This window comes from Talpa occidentalis, unplaced genomic scaffold (genome assembly GCF_014898055.3).
Source record: "Talpa occidentalis isolate TD23 unplaced genomic scaffold, MPIMG_talOcc4v2.1 talOcc4.11, whole genome shotgun sequence".
NCBI lineage: Eukaryota > Metazoa > Chordata > Mammalia > Eulipotyphla > Talpidae > Talpa > Talpa occidentalis.
The window spans coordinates 50624946-50646538 of record NW_023601104.1 but is presented as its reverse complement, the minus strand read 5'-3'; the positions used below and the strand labels follow the sequence as shown (position 1 = coordinate 50646538).

Below are 21593 nucleotides of genomic sequence, written 5' to 3'. Positions count from 1 at the left end.
GAGTATAGTAGAAACATAGTCATTGGTAGGAGAGGGAAACCCAGAAGGAACGCGTTTGACAAGGAAGATAGTTTATCTAAAAATGGACCTCCATCTACAATAGTCCAAGAAAGGTAACTAACAATAATCATATAATATGCTATGGTTCAGTGAAAAGTACTTTCTTAATCCTAATGATAATGTAGCTATTTTTAGCTTAACTTGTTTAATAAAAAGTAATCCAAATTAAAGAAAAATACTAAGAAAATAATAGTGAGTGGCCTCCCTGGTGGCGCTGGGGTTAAGTAACAGCACTATCAAGCTATCTCCAGCTGCAGCATGAGTTCAATGTCCCACCCAGGGAGCTACCCCACATGGCACAGCAGACCTCTCCTGGCTCACCTGCTGCTCCCCGCAGCAGTGTATTTCAATAGATCTGCCTGTTCTGTTCCCCACTCTGTCTCTGGTGAATCCCCTCACCCACCCACATCTCTGGTCTGTACCCCAGTTCTCGTATGTACAAATTAATAAAAAATAAACTTTAAAAAAAAAAAACGAAAGTAAGTAACAGTGAGAATATATGCAAATATGATTGAAAGCTACAAATATTATACATAAAGAAAATCTGGGAAACATTCTTGCAATAGGAAAAGACAAAGATTTAGGATAAACCTAAAAGGGACAAGTTACAAAGCTATATTGTAACTTGTAAGCTATATTGTAACTGAGTGCAGTCTTGGTCCCCAGGCAACTGCTCCTAACTTCCTCAAGATGACAATGGGAAGATTCTTGGCCAATTTCTGAAAGTCTTCAGGTCCTTCCCTCTTTAAAAATCTGTCTTCTCTCCCCAGACTTGCAATTATGTTTGTTAGCAGTTGCACACAGGGTTTCTTTTCAGGGTAACTCACCTGCACCCCCCCCACTCTCCCACCCTCTACCCATTGCCTTGGCCCTTGCCTGGGCCATTTCTTTACATCTGAACACCCTCAACTTACAAAACTCTGTATCCAACATAAATAGTGTTTTACCTTTAAAGATAGCCTTTTGGCTGCTTTTGAACCTTTTTCAGGTTCTTTATCTTCCAAAGGTTTACTTGATTGATCAACTGGCTTCACTTCCAAAGTTTCCTGAGTTTTAAACACCATGCTTTCTCCATCTGAGATTCCCCATTCTGATATATCCTCTTGTTCAATCTGTGAAAGACTTGATACAACTTCAGGAAGTTCATCCAGCGCTTCCTTTTGGAAAACATAAATGTACAAGCAAGTTCTTTATATTGGTCCTTCTAAAGTTGTTAAGTCATGCAATGTTTGTTTTTTGGCAACAAAAGCATTCTAAACATGCATGATTGAAATTAAGCTGAGGTAGTACATTTCCTCTGAAGATTTAGAAAGAGAAACTCAAAATGACTTAAGCAATATGGGAAGCCAGGCAAATTATTTGCCTCCACTCTTGTCTTAGAACATGATAGCTATCAGCAAAAACAGTTACATGCTACAATTCTAAGGAAACAAACTCAAATCTTACCCTGATTCCACTCCACACTCACACAGAGTCAAGGCCAATTGAAACATTCTGCCTATCCTGAGTTTCATTTTTTCTAAGTAGGATTCCTGCTAGTCAGGTACTCTTCTAGAAGCCTGACATCAGGCCTTCAAAGAAGAGTTGACCCAGAGGTCTCAAGAAGAGACCCAGACATACCACTCCGTTCTAAGCTCAGATGAAAAAGTCTTACAAAATGTCATTGCTTGACCTGTTTTGGGTTACTTAAAAATGCCTCACTGACTTAATCTGTCTCTCAGCAAGTCTTAAGTATCTTTATAGCCATATTTAGGTGTTGCCCAATTTTAAGCCACGATTATTTGGGGGTATGGAGCATTAGCAGGTAAAACTTCACTATCTTAAATTAATAGATAATAAACCTGTCTGATTTATATAAAAGTCAAATTCTATAGACTGACTGGAAAATGCAATTTTTCACTTTGTTCTTTGATGCACTCATTGTTAATAAGTAAAAGGTAAAGATGGCATACAGTACCAAATACTTTACAATCTCTTTATAATGAAAGATGAGATATCTGAGAAAAAAAAAAAAAAACTAAGTTTGTAAAGTGAAACTTTTATCTGGAGCTTGTGTTTTTATAAAGATATGGGTTGTGGTAAGAGTAAGAGCTTTATGCCCAATGGGACTTAATTCAAATCCTGGATCAGCCAATTAACAGATTCATGATCACGGTCAAGCAACTTAACTCTTACAACCTCAGTTTTCTCATTGGTAAATAAAAACCAAGCAATAAAAACACTTTTCATAAAATCACAGAAGAGATCAAGACTAGGGTAATCTATTTCTATCCATACTTTCCACCTATGAGAGACTTGTTCATCTTATGCTCCATAGCTTTGGCACTGATAATCACTCCGTTTCTTTAAATTTCTCTGCTCCTGGTTGCCTCAATACAATTTCCAGTTGAGGCTTCAAAACTGACTTATCCAAATACCTTTACTGATTGGCTATTAGTGCCACACATGTTGGGTCCTATAACAAGGGATGAGAGTACAAAAGGGGGAAAGACAAAGTCTTAAACCAAGAAGCACCTCAAACTCTAGTAGTTCAATCACATGTGGTAATTCTCATATTATAGGATACATGGCTTTTTTGAACTTCCATAAGTTTTCTAAACTTGATACATTAGACTTAAAATGACTTATGCTCCGAATTTTTCTCCCTTGTCAATGCTTTTCACATTTCTAGCTAAATAAATAAAAGTTCCTGAGGAGCTAATGACTTTTACTGCTCCAACTACTTTCTAGATCTGACTGTCTATAGATCAGAATAATTGTTATAATCTTTCCCTTCTGAAAAGAGATAGGCCCCTTAGCTCACAAGATCTATCATAGAAAACAAGGATGAGCCAAAGTAGCCACAGCTCTCATTGAGGTTTTGGATTAGAAGTATTAATAGTGAAACACATCTCTACAGTAAATTGAAGGAGTTTTGTTTTTTTTTTTAACTCTCTAAACAAACATTCATGCAACAGGAGGTAGACTATAAAATAATATAAGCAAGGAATTTTGTTATGAAAGACTTTACCATTTGAGCTTCTTCAACTCTTATCTGTAATCCCTGCTCTGCTGGCTCTTGAGGTGTTTTCCGAGAGCCAATTTTTCCCATTAAAGCAATATCCTTAAAGGAAGAAAATGAAACAATTAGAATAATGCCAATTTAAAAATCACTGAAGCATAGAATTCAGTGCAGCAAAATGCTAGTCAATATAATGCAGTGAATAAGGAACACATAAAAGAGAAAATGAACCAGTCAATATGATGCAGTAAATGAGAAATATAGAACAAAAGATACAATAAAAATACCTTGTCTATTTTTCCAATTTCATGGCTTTTCTAATTATTAACTTCTATAGATGTGTAATCAGATTTAATAAGATGGATAATTTTAAATCAAATACTGTAAAACACTACTATTAAATGACTGCATAAGGAAGATAAAATCAAAACTAAAATTTAATTTAATCAAAAGCAAGGAGTCTGAATGTACTTAACATTTTTACGGGTATAATTGTTAGTGTCATTTTTATCATTACAAATGTTAATTACTATGATATATTCTATGCAGTTGAAGAGGTAAAAAGATAGCACACCAGACTATTGAACAATAAATAGGACTAGAGACCCAGGTTCCGCCCAAACTATAAAGTCACAAATCAAACATCAATTGGCAAATTGTTTTGCTTCCCTTTACCTCAGTTTCATCATCCTTAACAATGGGCATTTTACTGCATGACTCTTTAAGGTCCCTTTTTCCATTCACCTCCAGTAATGCCAACAGTGAGATATGAGCATTTATTTTGCCTTAAAATTCTGCTTTTCTAATTTTCTTTGTTTCATTAAAGAGATCCAACCAAGGCTAGTGACTTATTCTTAAGTCCTCTTAAATTAAAAAACTATTAAAACTGTACAAAATGTAAGAACAAATATTTTATAACTACACAATTGGCAATAGAAGACTATATTGACTGAACTAGTGGAAAGAAAAATGGTTAAGGGATAAATCACCTCAGATTTCTGCCTCACACAATTTCTAGCCCACAGCATAAGGAGGGGGAAACATGCAGGCCCTCGGTGCCTCACTTAGTTGAAGAGACAGGCATCAGCATGGAAACGATAAAGAGAGCAGAATTTGCAAGGCCTGGTACTGAGCGGTGGTAGCTACATATAGAATGACCCAGAAATCTGCATAGAACCATTAAACTTTGGCTGAATACCAATCTGCTCATGCAATGGTGAAACCCAAGAGACCAAAGAAAAAAAATGCCTCAATTTTATAAAATGGGAACAATAATAGTACACACCTCAGGTTTACTATGAGGCATAAATGAGAATATATTCAAACAAAATATCTCATTAATAATAAATAGTATTACTCACATTAAAATAAAAAGCAAAATAGGATGACCATTGTTACCATCATAATTTGACTTTATCCTGGAAATTCTAGCTATGAAATAGAAACAAAACATACGATAAATGATTTAACCAAATTACTATTATTTCAAGAGGATGTGATGATAGGCCTACAGCCCCCAAAAGTCCATTGTAAATCTATTAGAAATAGGTTGGGTAGGCAGAAAGTCAATTCACAAAATCTAAATCCAAAAAATGAGAAAAGAAAAAAAAAATCACGAAATATATAAAGTACAAAATAGTGTTAGGAAATGTTATTTAAAAAAACTACTGAGAAATAAAAATTGTCTTGAATCATAAATCTTGGATCTGGTACTAAGGGAGAGAAAAGAGAGAAAATTCTTAGAAGAAACTCAATGTAAGCATTTTGCCTAACAGGTATTGATTCTATCTCCCTGAGTCAAAAAATTATAAACAAGTAGTAAATTTCCACATCGTTTGCAGGTTCTAGCATAATGTTAAACAAATATTTTAAATACTTGAAAATTTATAAAGCCGTGAGCAATCCAATTTCACAATCCTGGATACATTTCTCATGTGTCTCACAGCAGTTCCAACCCGGGGCATCTTAGTTAGAATCTAAAAGAGTCAGAGCAGGAAAGATCTTGATGGAACATCAGCTCCTCCCCACCCCACCCCCCACTCTTTCTCAGGCATCCAGGCTGTGCCCCAAATGATGGTGGCAGATACTGGCCCAGAGAATGTTTCTAACATATACCCTTTCATGGCTTCGTCAGCCCCTATTCAAGGTGCACTGCCTTTAAATAACTATTACTATGAAGTTCAAGTTTCAGAAAGAAGGAAAGAAAAGACATTTTTATGGCCCTAAACAAATACTTGTCCACACAGGTTACCTTCTTGAAAAACTGCCCTGATTTGCATTGACTTTCTTTAATTTTCCCTGCAGGCAAAACCCTGCAGGCATTGGCCTGTAGAATCCTGCTTACAGGCACAAGAATGTGTCAGGGCTGCTTTGCATTCATTTTTAACCACATTTGAGTTTTAAAAAAATTAAACATTTTCTATGATTGTTCTGGATGGCTGGACTGAAGAATGTATTCAGTAAATTGTCACTTTAGAAAAACCTGATTAAAACAACAGAACTCAGTTGGCTCCCATCTAAATTTAAACATCAAAATTGTTACAGATACTATCTATTACTAAATATATAATGTATCTTTTCCACAGAGTCCTAACAAAATATGCCCTGTTATTTAAACAGGCTAAAAAACAAAATAGTTCCAGAATCACTGTTTCAAGTAATTTCCACTTTTTATATCACTCTTCTGGTAGGTGCCCTATAGCTTAAAACTATATGGGGCTTTTAGAAATAAATGCCTGACAGACCTCCCCGGTGGCCCAGCAGTTGAGTGCTGGGTAGCGAAGCTGCCCACAGCCTCTGCAGCGTTGGTTCGATCCCCGGCTGCTCCCCGGCCACCAGAGGAGGGTACCACATTCAAAGTGCCAGTTCAATCCCTGGCTGCTCCCGGCCACCGGAGGAGGGTCCCACATGGCGCACAGACCTATCCCTCCGCCCGCTGCTCCCCTCAGCAGTGTACTTTGGTCCTTCTGCCTGCTCTGCTCCCTGCTCTGGCTCTGGTGAATTCTCTCACCCTCCCGTACTTCTGACTGTACCCAGTGCTTGTATAAATAAATAAATAAATCTTTAAAAAAAAAAAAAAAGAAAGAAAGAAATGCCTGAAACATTCATGGAAAGTATGTTTGATTCAGATTGTAGAAAACAGATACACTGAGAAAAATATTTCCAGAATATCACCAAGTCTATGGTAGGGCAATACACTGTTTTTCACTCCTTAGATATTCATACCAGGGAAGGTAACACAAGATCCAGGTTTTTCCTTTCAGAAGTTTACACTCATTTTTCAAGTCACCATGTCTGCTCCTAGGTTATAGTATCTGCTGTGTCAGATAGGATGGTCCTTTGAATTTAGCACAAAGTCTTCAGTGAGTTATGATGCGACCAGCTACAGTGCTTCCTGGCTAGGAATTCAAGAGATATATAGAGCAAGATGCTTTTTTTTTTTTAAGAAGCTTACTATTTAGTTAGACAAAAATGACATACTAGAAATGCTTTTTTTTTTAATGCAAACTGATACATGCAGTCAAACACAGGTTCCAAATTTAATATGAATTTCATTTTCATAGAGATCAGGAAAAAGTATAAACATCAGAAAATGCTCCAGTTTCAATTGTGTCACTGAGAAACAAATTTGGGGAAGAGTTGGGTTCTTGGGATAGGAAGTAGGAGAAGAGAGAAGAAAAATCAGTAGTTCTTTTTTCACATCTTAACATAAAGCCACCTGAAAATAATTATGTGCCTGTGTCAATACTGAAAGTTCTTATACCGCTTTTGTTTATTTAGTCAATGTAAATCTTTAAAACTAAGACTTTCAAAACACAAACTGAAGAAGGATAAAAACATATTTGTCTCAGTTTCTCTAATGACTTTAAAACTGAAAAACTCTCATTGATGTGCCTAAACCAGATACGTTCAACTCATCTTAAATGTTTTCTATTTAAACTCATGCAAAAAAAAAAAAAATATCTAAAATATTCCACTCCTGGGTATTTACCCAAAGGACACAGAATCATTAATTCAAGAGGGCACCTGCACCCCTATGTTTATCACAGCACTATTTACCATAGCTAAGCTATGGAAACAACCCAAATGCCCCAAAATAGATGACTGGATCAAGAAGATGTGGTACATATACACAATGGAATACTATTCAGCAATCAAAAAAGATAAACTCATACAATTTGCAGCAACATGGATGGAGCTGGAAGGGATCATGCTCAGCGAAATAAGGCAGAAAGAAAAAGGAAAATAGCGGATGGTCTCACTCATAGCAGGAATTTAGAAAACCTAAATAAGGGGCCAGGAGAAAGACTAATTATAATGAAGTAAAAATCAAAATCAACAAGCAACTATAAGCCAGAGACACACTACGAGGGGGGGAGGGGGGTAGGAGGGATTAGGGTCAAAATACGGAGGGTGGGAATTGTATGGGGAATATAACCAAGATAAAATCATACATTGTTCAAAAATGAAAAATGATGTAAAAAATATATAAAATAAAATATAAAAAAATTTAAATAGTAAATAACTAAAATAAAACTCAAATTAATACACAGCGAAACTATCCAAATACTCAGCAAAAAACGTTCGTGGTGCCATTCGCGGAAATCTGATGGTTCCCTCCTCAGGGAGTAGGGGAGCCTGTGCAATGAATAAGATATAGCAGAAATGAGAGTTTGGTTGTGTAATCAAAGATACTGCAGTTTCCATTTCACTCTCTGGCACTCGCTGTGAGGCAAGCCAGCTGCCACATCAGAGAGACACAAACCATTCTATGGAGAGCTCCACATGGGAAGGAAGTGAGGTTTCCAGTCAGCAGGCGGCGCAGAATTGCCCATCTGGTGACTGTGGCATCCAGCAAGGACACCCTCCAGTCCCATCCAAGTTTCAAGATAATGGCAGCCCCCAATGGGTCCTTGACCACAACCCCAGGAGAAACCTCAAGGCAGAATCACACAGCAAAGCTGTTCTTGGATTCGTGACCCACAGAGACTGTTTAATAATAAATTTTCTTTGTTTAAGCTGCTAGGTTGGGGGGTGATTTGTTACCCAAAAAATAACTTTAAAAAGGCTCTAGGGGTAAAACTTCAGAGCTTCTGCTATTTCATAGCATTTCTATAGAACTTAAGATCTCAAATGATATAACATTTATTTACATAATTATGTGTTTTCGTTCTTGTTATCGATTATTGTGTAGGTTGTCTTCACCATACTAAAAGATAAACATTGTTTAAGATATTCCATTAAGAAATGAAGTACTGTCTCCTAAATCTTTAAGCAAAACAAAAAGTTATGTGCATTAACAATATATATTCGGGAATACTTCTTTGTCTCATGTAATAACCTCATACATCAGGAAATATTATCAAGCCAACACTTCATTATACTTGTCAGTACATTTAAAAGACACATCCTTCACACCACTGCTACACTTGTGAAAAACACAGAATCACAGAGAATTCAAGAGCTTACTAAAGGAAGAACACGTGATAAACCCACTCCAAGAATATGATTCCTTGTCTCATATATTTTTTAAAAGATTTATTTTATTTATTTTTGCATACAAGAGCTGGGGTACAGGCCAGTTACAGGGGGGTGGTGAGAGGATTCACCAGAGACACAGTGGGGAGCAGAACAGGCAGATCTACTGGAATACACTGCTGAGGGGAACAGGCGGCAAGTCAGGAGAGGTCTGCTGCACCATATGGGTTAGCTCCTTGACTAGGGATCAAACTCATGCTGCAGTGGCTGCTGATAGCTTTATAGTGCTGAGACTTAACCCCTTGTGTCATCGGGAGGACTACTTGTCCCATTATTAAGCAAAGTCAATGAAGGACATTCTATAAGTCCGCTCAGTAATACAAGTCTATAACTAATACCACCTAATCTATATTTATATTTTAGGCAATGTATATACCTGCTTTAATGAAGGTAAAGAATGACTAACTACATCCATAAAAGAGCATTAACAAAGAGCCTTCAGTAATTTCTTTTCCATACTGTATCCCAGCTCTTCCAAACTTTTCTCACATAGCTCTGAGAGTGGAAATAATAAACTTTTAGAGGAATCCATAAAAATATTCTTGAATCCAGAAGATGTGGTACATATACACCATGGAATATTACTCAGCATTCAAAAAAGATAAAAACATGCAATTTGCAGCAACATGGATGGCGCTGGAGGGGATCATGCTCAGCGAAATAAGCCAGAAAGAAAAAGAAAAATACTGGATGGTCTCACTCATAGCAGGAATCTAGAAAACTTAAATAAGGGACCAGGAAAATGAATAACTATAAGAAAGTGAAAATCAAAATCAACAAAAAAACTATGAACCAGAGACACTCTATGGGGGGGTGGGGGTGGGGGGCGGGGAGGGGAGGGATTGGGGTCAAAATAAGGGGGTTGCAATTGTATGGGGAGTATAAAAATAAGATTTATTTTAAAAAAAATTTCAAGAACTAAGAAAAAAAATATTCTTGAATCCTTCTAAGTTCATCACTTAATAACATAAATAAATACGTCAATAAAAAAATTCTGTCCTCAGTAAGCATATTTTTATTTACAACATTTGACAAATATTTATAGACTTACTTAGTCCAAGAAACTATGCGGGGTGATGTGAGGGATAAAAAAAGCAAAAGATAAAAAATTTTGTCTCCAGGTTGTTTATGGTACTAGAAAAGAGATTTGGCATTCTTTTGATCCATGCTACTAAAAATAGAAAAATGAGTAAACTCAGTTCTGATCACTTAGGTGTTCACAACCTAGACAAACATATATATCTGTGTGTGTGTGTGTAAATAACAATAACACATGGCATAAGAGAAGTGGGGTATAAATTTGCACCACTCTGCTGACAGCCAGATTCTAATTAAAGAGGAAAATCACTGCTTTCTTTTTATTAGTTTATATGAAGCTGTAAGAACTTACACCACATTCTCTATATCCTTAATTTCCCTCTTTCCATTTTGGTAGTTACTGAAGCAAGGAAGTTAATCTCCGGATGTAAGGCAGGAACTTTGTGTTTCAAGTATTTCAATTAAGGTTCTCAGTATCAGAAACAAACCCTTTCATGGAGGAACCACTGAAAAGCTAGCACAACTCACAGAATCAGTGGGAGAGGCATCAGGGGAGTCACAGGTTCACAAAATGGGATTTCTGGGCTTCCTCATGACACAATGGCCAAAATGAATCCTTACCACCTCTTTCCTAAGATATAGTGTTATGAGGAGGTTTTAAAAGTGCAGAGGATTACTAGTGTGGTAGATCATATTAATGGTCTCAATTCTTCGCTTCTCACTCTATCCACACCTTTTGCTATATAACCTTTAAATTATCACATCAAGAGGCAAAGTGTACTTTCTACTGCTTCACCCTGGAGTCATCTATGTAACTTGCTTTGGCCATGAACATCTTGTCTGAAGATGGGCCTTCCTGGTGGCACAAGAGGTTAAGGCTCAACCTATAAAACTATCCACAGCCACTGCAGCACTACCCACATGGCGCAGCAGACCTCTCCTGACTCACCCACTGCTCTCCTCAGCAGTGTATTTCAGTCAATCTGCCTGTTCTGTTCCCCACTCTGTCTCTGGTGAATTCTCTCACCCCCTGCACCTCTGGTCTGTACCCCAGTTCTTGTATACATAAAGAAATCTTTAAAAAAAAATCTTGTCTGAAGTAATTGGCAAAATATATTAAAAAAAAGTTTTAGTTTGATAATAGAAATGAGAATTAATAATTTAGATTAACATTTGAGTCAACTTGTTAGTCCTGATAATTAATCATATAACTTATATTTCAAAGAAAAATAAACATTGACTATGTCATTGAGGGAATATAGTTTTGTGAGACTAAGATCTAAATTTTAGAGTAGAGACACAGATTTTCAAAATTTTCATTAGTTTCCCAAATCTGTTCATTTTCCAGCCCTTTTACTGGTCCAGGAGTTTTCTAAAAACAGAAAGCCAAGACTAGACAAATGCAAGATGGCCCCACCTGGTCTCAGCATCTCACACCCACTTTCAAGTAACAATGGCCAGTGTCCTCATGTTCCCTCTTTTGTTCAAAAGCAAAAAACAATATGATCACATAAAATTGCTGGCAGTCTTTCACAAAATAATGTAAATCAAAAGTCAGCACAGCACGAGAAACTAAAGAGAATATAAACAAATGGGACTGCATCAAATGAAAAGGCTTCTGTGCTGCAAAGAAACCATCATTAAAATGAAAAGGCAGTCTACCTAATAGAAGATATTTAAAAGCTGTATATCAGGCAAAATATCCAAGACATATAAACAGTTCATACAACTCAACAACAAAGAACACATACAACCCAATTAAAAGTGGGCAGAGGATCTAAATAAGCATTTCACCAGGAAACAGTAAGTGTTGGGGAGGATGTGCAGGGAAGAAAAAAAAAAAACCCTCAGGGACTACTGGTAGGAATGTAAATTAGTGCAGTCACTGTGGAAAACAGTACGGAGATAACTCAAAAAATTAAATAGAAGTATCACATGACTCAATAACCCCATTTCTAACTATTTACCTGAAGAATATGAACAGGCCAAATTAAAGAGTAATGCACTGAGTGGTCCAAAGACCAGATCTTGGTTAATGACCAGTTTTTTTGTTTAGCTCATGATAATATTGGATCTTTACATATTTTGATGTTTTAAAATTTTAAAGAATAATGTTTCATGAACAGTGGAATTTACATGAAATTCAAATGTAAGTAGCCATTAAGGACATTCCAAATTTCATCAATAAATATCTGTAAAATTTGTCTTCTCCTAGATGTGCCTATAATTCTTGATTTTGCCTCCTTGTCCACAAAGATTAAACAATTTTCTATCTAGCCCTTGATATTGCAAGTTTGGTGACCCCTGAGGTAAATGACTGGTAACCACTAAGAAACCACCACTATGTGGGACAAATTCATACCCTAAAGAGGACCAAAGGATTGAATTTGTAACCCTGGAATACAATTAAGTGTTAGTATATATCAGAAAATAAATCAAGATATCTCCTTATGTAGAGTTACATGGATTACATTAATTTTCTCACTTTATTACACACTATGTTGTCTGAAAACAAGATAAATGGGATCGATTTTATTAAGAATTAAGCAATCACTCTACTCTTCACTTTAATTTGGTAAGATTTTTATTCATCAAAATAATATTTTACGGGGGGTTTGCAATTGTATGGGGAATATAAAAATAAAATTTATTATTTAAAAAAAGAAAATGCATATATTGTAAAAAATAAAAAATAAAAAAATAAAGACAAAGGGTTTCTTTTATACATAAAAAAATAATAATATTTTACAAGATTGATATCTGTGGGAAAAAAATCTACTTAATGACAATCAATTACTTAAATAATTTTTAATTCTTGAAGTATATCAATACTGTTGTCCAGTATCAGACCAGCATTTGTCTTCACATTTCCTAAGAACCCATTATCTAATTTCACTATCTTTGGTCCTAGTTCAAAGTATTTGAGGCCCTATTCACAATGCTGAGTCATTCACTGAGTAAGCCTGAAAGAATCTGTTAGAAAAATAAAAATCTAGAATAAGGACATCATATGCCTTCATCATAAAGACAGGAAAAGGTTCAAGAAAAAAGAAAGTTACTTCAAATTGACATGAAGACTATTCATACTCTATAAACTCAAGATATGATGACTCATATTAATCGCAGAAGAGGAAAGGAACACTGGAGAAATTAAAATGCCAGATTTTCTTTTTAAACTGCTGGAAATAGTTTTAAGATGCAGAATGTTAAAATGAGTCTAGAATTAATACAAAAAATATTGTTTTGTACTTACACTTTTTTCCCTTTTAAATCTTTGTTCTGAGTATCATTCAATTTATTTATTTAGATAAATGTATTTGTCAATTTATGTTTTATCATAATTGTTTATCTTTTTTTTTAAAGATTTATTTATTTATTTATACAAGCACTGGGTACAGTCAGAAGCGCGGGAGGGTGAGAGAATTCACCAGAGCAGGAGCAGAACAGGCAGAAGGACGAAATACACTACTAAGGGGAGTAGCAGGTGGCAGGAGAGGTCTGCGCGCCATGTGGGACCCTCAACCAGTGGCTGGGGATCGAACTGGTGCTGCAGAGGCTGTGGGCAGCTTTGCAACCCAGTGCTCAACCGCTGCGCCACCAGGGAGGCCCCATAATTGTTTATCTTTATGGTATCATCCAAGGTGATATTTAGCTGTGATTCTTGCTTTTCCTGTCTTTATGTCAAAATCTTCTAGACCCACCACAAAAGACAAGCAAGTTGTTTCACTGAGGAATGGGGGGAGGTGGTAGTGACAGTGACTACAATACACATCTTGCAGCAGTTAAAATAACTCACACATTCCTAAACCCATCCACGGGATAATGAAACCAAGTATTAGTATGGATTTAGAAATTATTTAAGGGACAAGCTGATAAATGGAAAAGTATAATCTCCAGATTAATAGGAATAGATTACAGTCAACTATAAAATCATTATTCCCTGTGGATTAGAAAACAAAATTTTCTGATCACTCCAGTACCTGACTTGCCCATATTTCTGGGAGCATTGTTAGTAAGGCTAATTAACTTTTGCCCAGATACCAACTACATATTTTCACTTAAATTAATGAGAATAAGGTGGGAGAACAATTATTTATCTCTGAAATATTTTACTCTCACATTTGTGTTGGTTCCAAATTCTGTTTTCTTTCTTTTTTTTAAGATTTATTTATTTATGCATACAAGAACTGGGGTGTAGGCCAGAGGTGTGGGAGGGTGAGTGGAGTCACTAGAGAGAGTGGGGAGTAGAAGAGGCAGATCTACTGAAATACACTGCTGAGGGGAGCACCAAGTGAGACAGGAGAGGTCTGCTGCGCCATGTGGGTCAGCTCCCTGGTGGGGATGGAACTCTGATGCAGTGGCTGTGGATTGCTTCATAGCACTGAGACTTAACCCCTTGTACCACCAGGGAGGCCACCAATTTCTGTTTTCTTAACATTATATTGTATTGTCTCAATAAAAAAGAGGAATTCTAAAAAGCATGTATAGAAACAATTCTCTTACACAAGCTTCCACCATAAGAAGACATTCCTGAAGGGGGCGGAGCAACATGGCGGTGAGGAGACGCTGCGAGTAAGATCTCCCATTAAAAAAAGTTAATAGGGAAGAAAGCGGCAGGTCCCAGTGAGAACTGGGACACGGAAGATAAACGGGTGACGCCAGCAAACTACCTGAAGAAGAAAGTGGCCATAAAAGAGGACCAGAAGGGAGGAAAGCGCAGAACCCTGCTCCCCTCCCCCGCCCACAGAGGCGGCACTCTCCGACCGGCAGAGAGGAGGAAAACAACAAACTAAAACGACCAACAAGAACAAACTACGCAGCAAGCGGGACTGGGAGTGGAAAGGAACTATTGCAGCCACCATACCCCTTGAACGGGAGCTGTGGAGAACCCTGCAGGATTCGCCGCGGAGGTGAGCAAACAGCTCCGGGCGCCATTGGAGAACAAAGAGACTCTGGAGGAGACCTGCACACAGCCCCCGGCCGGCCAGTAAGCTTGTGTGGAAAAGCTGCGCGCTTGGCGCACTTGAAAAGCAAACACAGATCGGGATCACGGCTGCCCAGGTCCCCGCGCCTGCGACCTAGGCTTGGCTTGCTGGGAGACGCGCAGAGGCCCTCACTGAGGGGAAAGTCCCTCACTGAGTAAGCAGGAACCAGGCGCCCAGGCACGGGAGCGGGGTGCAAAAGGCGCCATTCCCACGCCACTGAACTGGGCTACAGCCCGCGCCCTGGACCTGAGGGCTTTGAACTGAGACCCGGGGCACGAAGTTCGGGGAGTGGGTTCTCCACGACGGTGGGGCACAAGGCAGACACAGCACCCCAAAGCCGTTGAGGTTTACCCTACCATTCTCGCTCTGTTCCCTGTCCCACGGGGTGGGGGGGGCGAAAAACAGCCCCCCAAGGACAATAGGAGAGATCTCTGGCGCCACCTAGTGACCAGAAAAAAAAAGTCACTAACACCCCATAGAACAGGGAAATTTCTTAAGACTGCTTGAAAAGGACAGAAGGCTCCCGGGGAGACAGTGGCCAGCTGGGAAGTTAGCCCATGCCAGGCCCCTTCCGACCAGCAGTCTGAGCCCACAGAGGGAACAGGCACCCACGTCCGGGCAGACCGGGCGCGCAGAAGAGTGTGCCTGAGACGGATGCTCAGGGACTGAGTCCCGCGTTGCGATTTTAGAACAGGGGCATTTCTTCAGTAAAGACTGCCTGAAACCAGCAGAGAAAGCTCCCTCAGAAAGCCAGAGATGGCTCCTGGAGGAGCCAGAGGGAGCGGAGAAGAAGTCACCCAAGATGCCGGCCCGTCCGAGCAACACAGTGTCCCAATGCATACGACAAATTAGAAAACAGACAGTAGGGAGTAGAAGAACCACACGCAACCTAGCAACTCCTCAGGAAAAAAGCACACCACAAAAAGAAAACCACCCCCCAGATTGCAAACGACAGTAACTTGGAAGAACTTCTGAGCCTTCCAGAAAGAGAATTAAAATTGCCGTGATTAAAAAAATGACAGAACTCATAAAGGAAAACAATGATCAGAAGAAGGAAATTGAGTCCCTAAAGAGGGAAGCAAAGAAACGCAGGAGATCAAAGAATTAATGGAGGAACTAAAGAACTCTGGGAAAAGCAATGAAAGCAGAATAGATGAAATGGAAGAAGAACGAATACGTACTCTTGAAGACACAGAAATAAAAAGAACCAAAACAGAAAAGGAAAGAGAAGTACGAAGGAAAAAGAACGAAGAAAGACTTCGGGAACTATCTGACTCCATGAGGAAGGAAATATAAGAGTTGTAGGAATTCCAGAAGGAGAGGGAGAGATGTAGGAACAGAGAAAATATTCCAGGAGATAATTGAAGAGAACTTCCCAAACGCGAAGAAGGAGCTGAAAATTGATATACAGAAGCAAGAAGAACACCAAACTTCCACGACGAAAGGAAAAATACAGCAAGACACATAATAGTAAAGCTCCAAGAATCCAGGACAAGGAAAAAATAATGAAGCTGACAAGAGGGAAGAAACAGATAACATTCAAAGGAAAACTAATCAGGCTGACATCAGACTTCTCTGAAGAAGAAACCACTATGGCAAGGAGAGAGTGGAGGGACATAGTCAACAGACTCCAAGAAAACAGATGCCAACCAAGAATACTCTATCCCGCAAAGCTCTCCTTCATCTATGAAGAAAGAATAAGGACGTTCCCAGACAAAGAGAAAACTCTGAATTTCATTACGACTAAACCCCCACTCCAAAAAATACTACAAGGAATCCTAAAGCCAAAACCTCAGAGGGACGAACAACGAAAGAAGGCCAAAAAAAAAAAAGTTATTAAAAGAATAAATAAAATCAAAGGAAAGACAAACACAATGGCAAATACAAATGCTAACATATCAATATTAACTCTAAATGTAAATGGACTAAACTCTTCAATAAAAAGACACAGAGTTGCAGCCTGGATTAAGAGAAACAAAATCCAACCTTTTGCTGTCTCCAGGAAACACATTTAGCTACAAAAGATAAAAATAGGCTCAAAGTTAAAGGATGGAAAACAATCCTACAAGCAAATGGACCAAAAAAGAAAGCAGGAACAGCTATACTTATATCAGATAAAATAGACTTCAAACTCAAAAAATAAAGAGACCCAATGGTCACTACATTATGATCAAGGGGACAATACTTCAAGAAGAAATAACACTCATTAACATATACTCACCAAACGAAGGAGCACCAAAATATATCAGACAACTGTTGTCCTCTCTGAAAACAGACATCAGAGAAAACACATATGTAGTGGGAGACTTCAACACACCACTATCAACAATGGATAGATCAACAAGACAAAAAATAAGTAAAGAAACTAAAGCTCTAAATAAGGACCTAGAGCATTTGGGCTTAACAGACATCTATAGAACACTAAACCCCAAAAAAACAGTACACATTTTTCTCAAGTGCACACGGATCATTCTCCAGGATCGATCACATGCTGGGGCACAAGACAAACATCAACAGATACACCAAGATTGAAATCATATCAACCATCTTTTCTGACCATGAAGGCATCAAACTAGAAATAAACCATAAAAAGAAGGCAAGGAACTTTCCTACCTCATGGAGATTAAAAACCACACTACTGGAAGGCCACTGGACTAATGAGGAATCAAAGAAGAAATTAAAAAATTCTTTGAATTGAATGACAAGGAGGACACCAATATCCTAAATGTATGGGATGCAGCAAAAGCAGTAATAAGAGGAAAATATATAGCAATAGAAGCTCACATCAAGAAACAAGAAAGAACTCAAAGAAACAACCTAATCTCGAAGCTCAAAGATCTAGAAAAAGAACAACAAAAAAACCCAAAACCAGTAGAAGAAAGAAATAATAAAAACCAAAGCAGAAATAAATGAAAATGAAACTAAAAAAACAATCCAAAAGATCAATGAAACCAAGAGTTGGTTCTTTGAAAAAAAATCAATAAAATAGACAAACCCTAGCCAGGCTCACAAAGGAAAAAAGGGAGAAAGCACAAATAAATAGGATCACAAATGAAAGAGGAGAAATCACAACGGACACAGCAGAAATCAAAGGAATAATCAGTAACTACTATGAACAGTTATATGGAAACAAGTCAACAATCTAGAGGAGATGGACAAATTCCTACAACTCTACAATCACCCAAAGCTAGATAAAGAAGAAATAGAACACCTAAAACAGACCCAACTACAAGCAGCAAAATTGAAATGGTAATCAAAAACCTCCCCAAAAACAAAAGCCCAGGACCTGATGGATTTACAAATGAATTCTACCAAACATTCAGAAACGAATTAGTGCCTATCCTTCACAAACTCTTTCAAAAAATTGAGAAGGAAGGGACAATACCAAAACACGTTCTATGAAGCCAACATTACACTAATACCAAAACCGAACAAGGACAACACAAAAAAGGAAAACTACAGGCCAATCTCCCTAATGAACACTGATGCAAAAATCCTCAATAAAATTTTAGCTATCAGAATCCAACAATGTATCCATAAGATAATTCAACACGACCAAGTAGGATTCATTCCAGGGATACAAGGATGGTTCAACATCCGAAAATCAATCAACGTTATCCAACACATCAACAAAAAGAAATATAAAAACCATATGATAATATCAATAGATGCTGAGAAAGCTTTTGACAAAGTGCAACATGCATTCATGATAAAAGCCCTTGAAATTCTTGGGATACAAGTAACAACCTCAACATCATAAAGGCCATCTATGACAAGCCAATAGCCAGTATCATTCTCAATGGTGAAAAGCTGAAAGCAATTCCATTAAGATCTGGAACAAGACAAGGATGTCCATTCTCACCACTGCTCTTCAATATAATACTGGAAGTCCTAGCCAGAGCAATAAGACAGAGAGAAAGACATACAAGGAATCCAAATAGGAAAAGAAGAAGTCAAACTATCACTATTTGCAGATGATATGATAATATACATAGAGAACCCCAAAAACTCCACAGAAAAACTAATTCAACTCATCAATCAGTTCAGTAAAGTGGCAAGATACAAAATCAACACACAAAGTCAGTAGCCTTCCTATACACAAACAATAAATCTGAAGAAGAAGAAATCAAAAAACCATCCCTTTTATTATTGAAACCAAAAAAAATCAAATATTTGGGAATAAATCTAACAAAAGAGGTAAAGGACCTATACAAAGAAAACTATAAAACACTGTTTAAAGAAATAGAAGAAGACACAAAGAAATGGAAAGACATCCCCTGCTCATGGATGGGAAGAATAAACATTATTAAAAATGGCCATCCTACCAAAGCAATAACAGATTCAATGCTATTCCAATCAAAATTTTCAATGTCATTCTTCAAAAAAATGGAACAATTATTGATGAAATTCATATGGAATCACAAAAAACACCCGAATAGCCAAAGCTCTCCTGAAAAAAGAGAAGGGAATGGAGGCATCACACTCCCAGACTTCAACTCTACTACAAACCATAATCATCAAAACTGCATGGTATTGGAACAAGAACAGACACACAGACCAATGGAATCGAATAGAAAATCCAGAAATAAACCACAGATTTATGGTCAACTAATCTTTGACAAAGGAGCAAAGACTATGCATTGGAGCAAAGAAAGTTTGTTCAATAAATGGTGCTGGGAAAACTGGGTCGCTACATGCCAAAAGATGAAGCTTGACCACTACCTCACACCATACACAAAAAATCAACTCAAAATGGATTAAAGAACTAGACATAAGACCTGAACCATAAAATACTATAGAAGGAAATATAGGCGAAACACTACGTGATTTGCACATCAAAGACATCTTTACAGACACATCACCCAAAGCAGTGATAGTGAAGGCAAGATAAACAGCTGGGACTACATCAAATTAAAGAGCTTCTGCACAGCAAAAAGAGACAATAACAAAACAAAGAGAAACCCCACCAACTGGGAGAACATTTTTGCCACCCAACACTAATGATAAAGGACTGATCACAAAAATCTGCAAAGAGCTGATGAGACTCAACAACAACAAAGAAAATAATCCAGTCCAAAAATGGGCAGAAGAGCTAAAAAGAAACTTCTCTGAAGAGGAAATGCAAATGGCCAAAGGGCATATGAAAAAATGTTTCAACATCACTTGTAATCAGGGAAATGCAAATCAAAACTACAATGAGATACCATTTACACCAGTGAGAATGGCACATATTAAAAAACTAGCAACAACAAGTGTTGGCGAGGGTGTGGAGAAAAAAGGAACTCTTCGCACTGTTGGTGGGAGTGCAAACTGGTCCACCACTATGGAGAGCTGTGTGAGATTTCTGGACCTACTAACATAGAGCTTCCATATGATCCAGCAATTCCACTCCTAGGTATTTACCCAAAGGACACAGAAACATCATTCCAAAGAACACCTGCACCCCTATGTTTATAGCAGCACTGTTTACAATAGCTAAGCTTTGGAAACAGCCCAAATGCCCAAAAATAGATGACTGGATCAAGAAGATGTGGTACATATATACCAGGATGGATATTACTCAGCATTCAAAAAGATAAACACATGCAATTTGCAGCACATGGATGGCGCTGGGAAGGATCATGCTCAGCGAAATAAGCCAAAAAGAAAAAGAAAATACCGGATGGTCTCACTCATAGCAGGAATCTAGAAACTTAAATAGGGACCAGAAAAATGAATAACTATAAGAAAGCGAAAATCAAAATCAACAAAAAACTATGAACCAGACCAATTTTTGGGGGGTGAGGGGCGGGGGGGTTGGTGAGGGGCAGGGATAGGGGATGGATTGGGGTCAGAATGGGGTGTTGCAATTGTTTGGGAATATAAAAATAAAATTTCATTATTTAAAAAAAAATAAAAAATAAAAATAAAGATGGTAAAAAAAATTTTAAAAATATATAGATAAATAAATAAATAAAAATAAAAAATAAAAAAATAAAATCACTCAAAAAAAAAAAAAGAAGACATTCCTTTAAATAAAAATCTTCTAATTGGGAACAAATTTATAAAAGGAAGTTTACTTTGAACATAATTTGAAAGACATAGTAAGAGCCCCAAAATGGATTCTATAACATAGTTATTTCTCTTTTTTAAAGATTTATTTATTTATGCATACAAGAGCTGGGGTACAGGCAGAGATGCTGGGGGTGAGTGGATTCACTAGAGACAGAGTGGGAAGCAGAAAAGGTAGATGGACTGAAATACACTGCTGAGGGGAGGCAGCAGGCTAGTCAGGGAAGTCTGCCATGCCATGTGGGTGCTCCCTGGACAGCCAGGGATCGAACTTGTGCTGCAGTGGCTGCAGATGGCTTCGTAGTGTTGTGCTTAACCTCTTGCGCCACCAGGGAGGCCCCAACATAGTATTTCTTATGATTTATGTAAATGCATATAAATTGCTTAATATATAAATAAATCAAGAAATAACAATAGACACTGGTAAGCTGACACAAGAATGCCTCATAAATATTTCCTTATTGTTTCACCAAAGCCTCTCTAGGATATGTAACCACATTTTTACAAAAATGACATCACAGAAGCAGAACAGATACTTAGTATGGATTTAGAAATTACATATAAAATATGAGAACCTCAGAAAGATTTAGAAATTGGAGGCACCAACCTCCAATCTCCATTAGCAAGTGGAGCTAATGCAGCCTCCTTAGATCTGCCTCTACGCTGTGTCTCCCACACCAGAGCTGAAAAGAAATGTTGAAAATTAAAACATGCTAGGAGGAATGAATACTTGAATAGAAAGAAAGGAGATAAAGCTGAGAACAATGTGGAGGGAAATAGAAGAGAAATATATTCAAATAAGAGAATGACTCAGAGTTTCAGTTTCCCAACAATAGGAGTTCAGGAAAGAGAATTATCAGTGGACTGTGGTGGAGTATTATTACTTTTTTCGTGGTGGGTATGGGTGGTAACATGCATTT

At 37.7% G+C, this 21593-nt stretch overlaps 1 protein-coding gene across 1 annotated transcript in view; it reads right to left on the bottom strand.

The window, feature by feature from the left end:
• Positions 1-21593, bottom strand: part of LOC129145408 (uncharacterized) — a 37233-nt gene that overhangs the window by 8728 nt on the left and 6912 nt on the right. The window contains exons 2-3 of the mRNA XM_054692873.1: positions 3071-3163; positions 1008-1217 (exon numbers count right to left, since the gene is read on the bottom strand). Coding sequence (XP_054548848.1) covers positions 1008-1217; positions 3071-3163 — 303 coding nt within the window. The remainder of the gene's footprint in view (positions 1-1007; positions 1218-3070; positions 3164-21593) is intronic.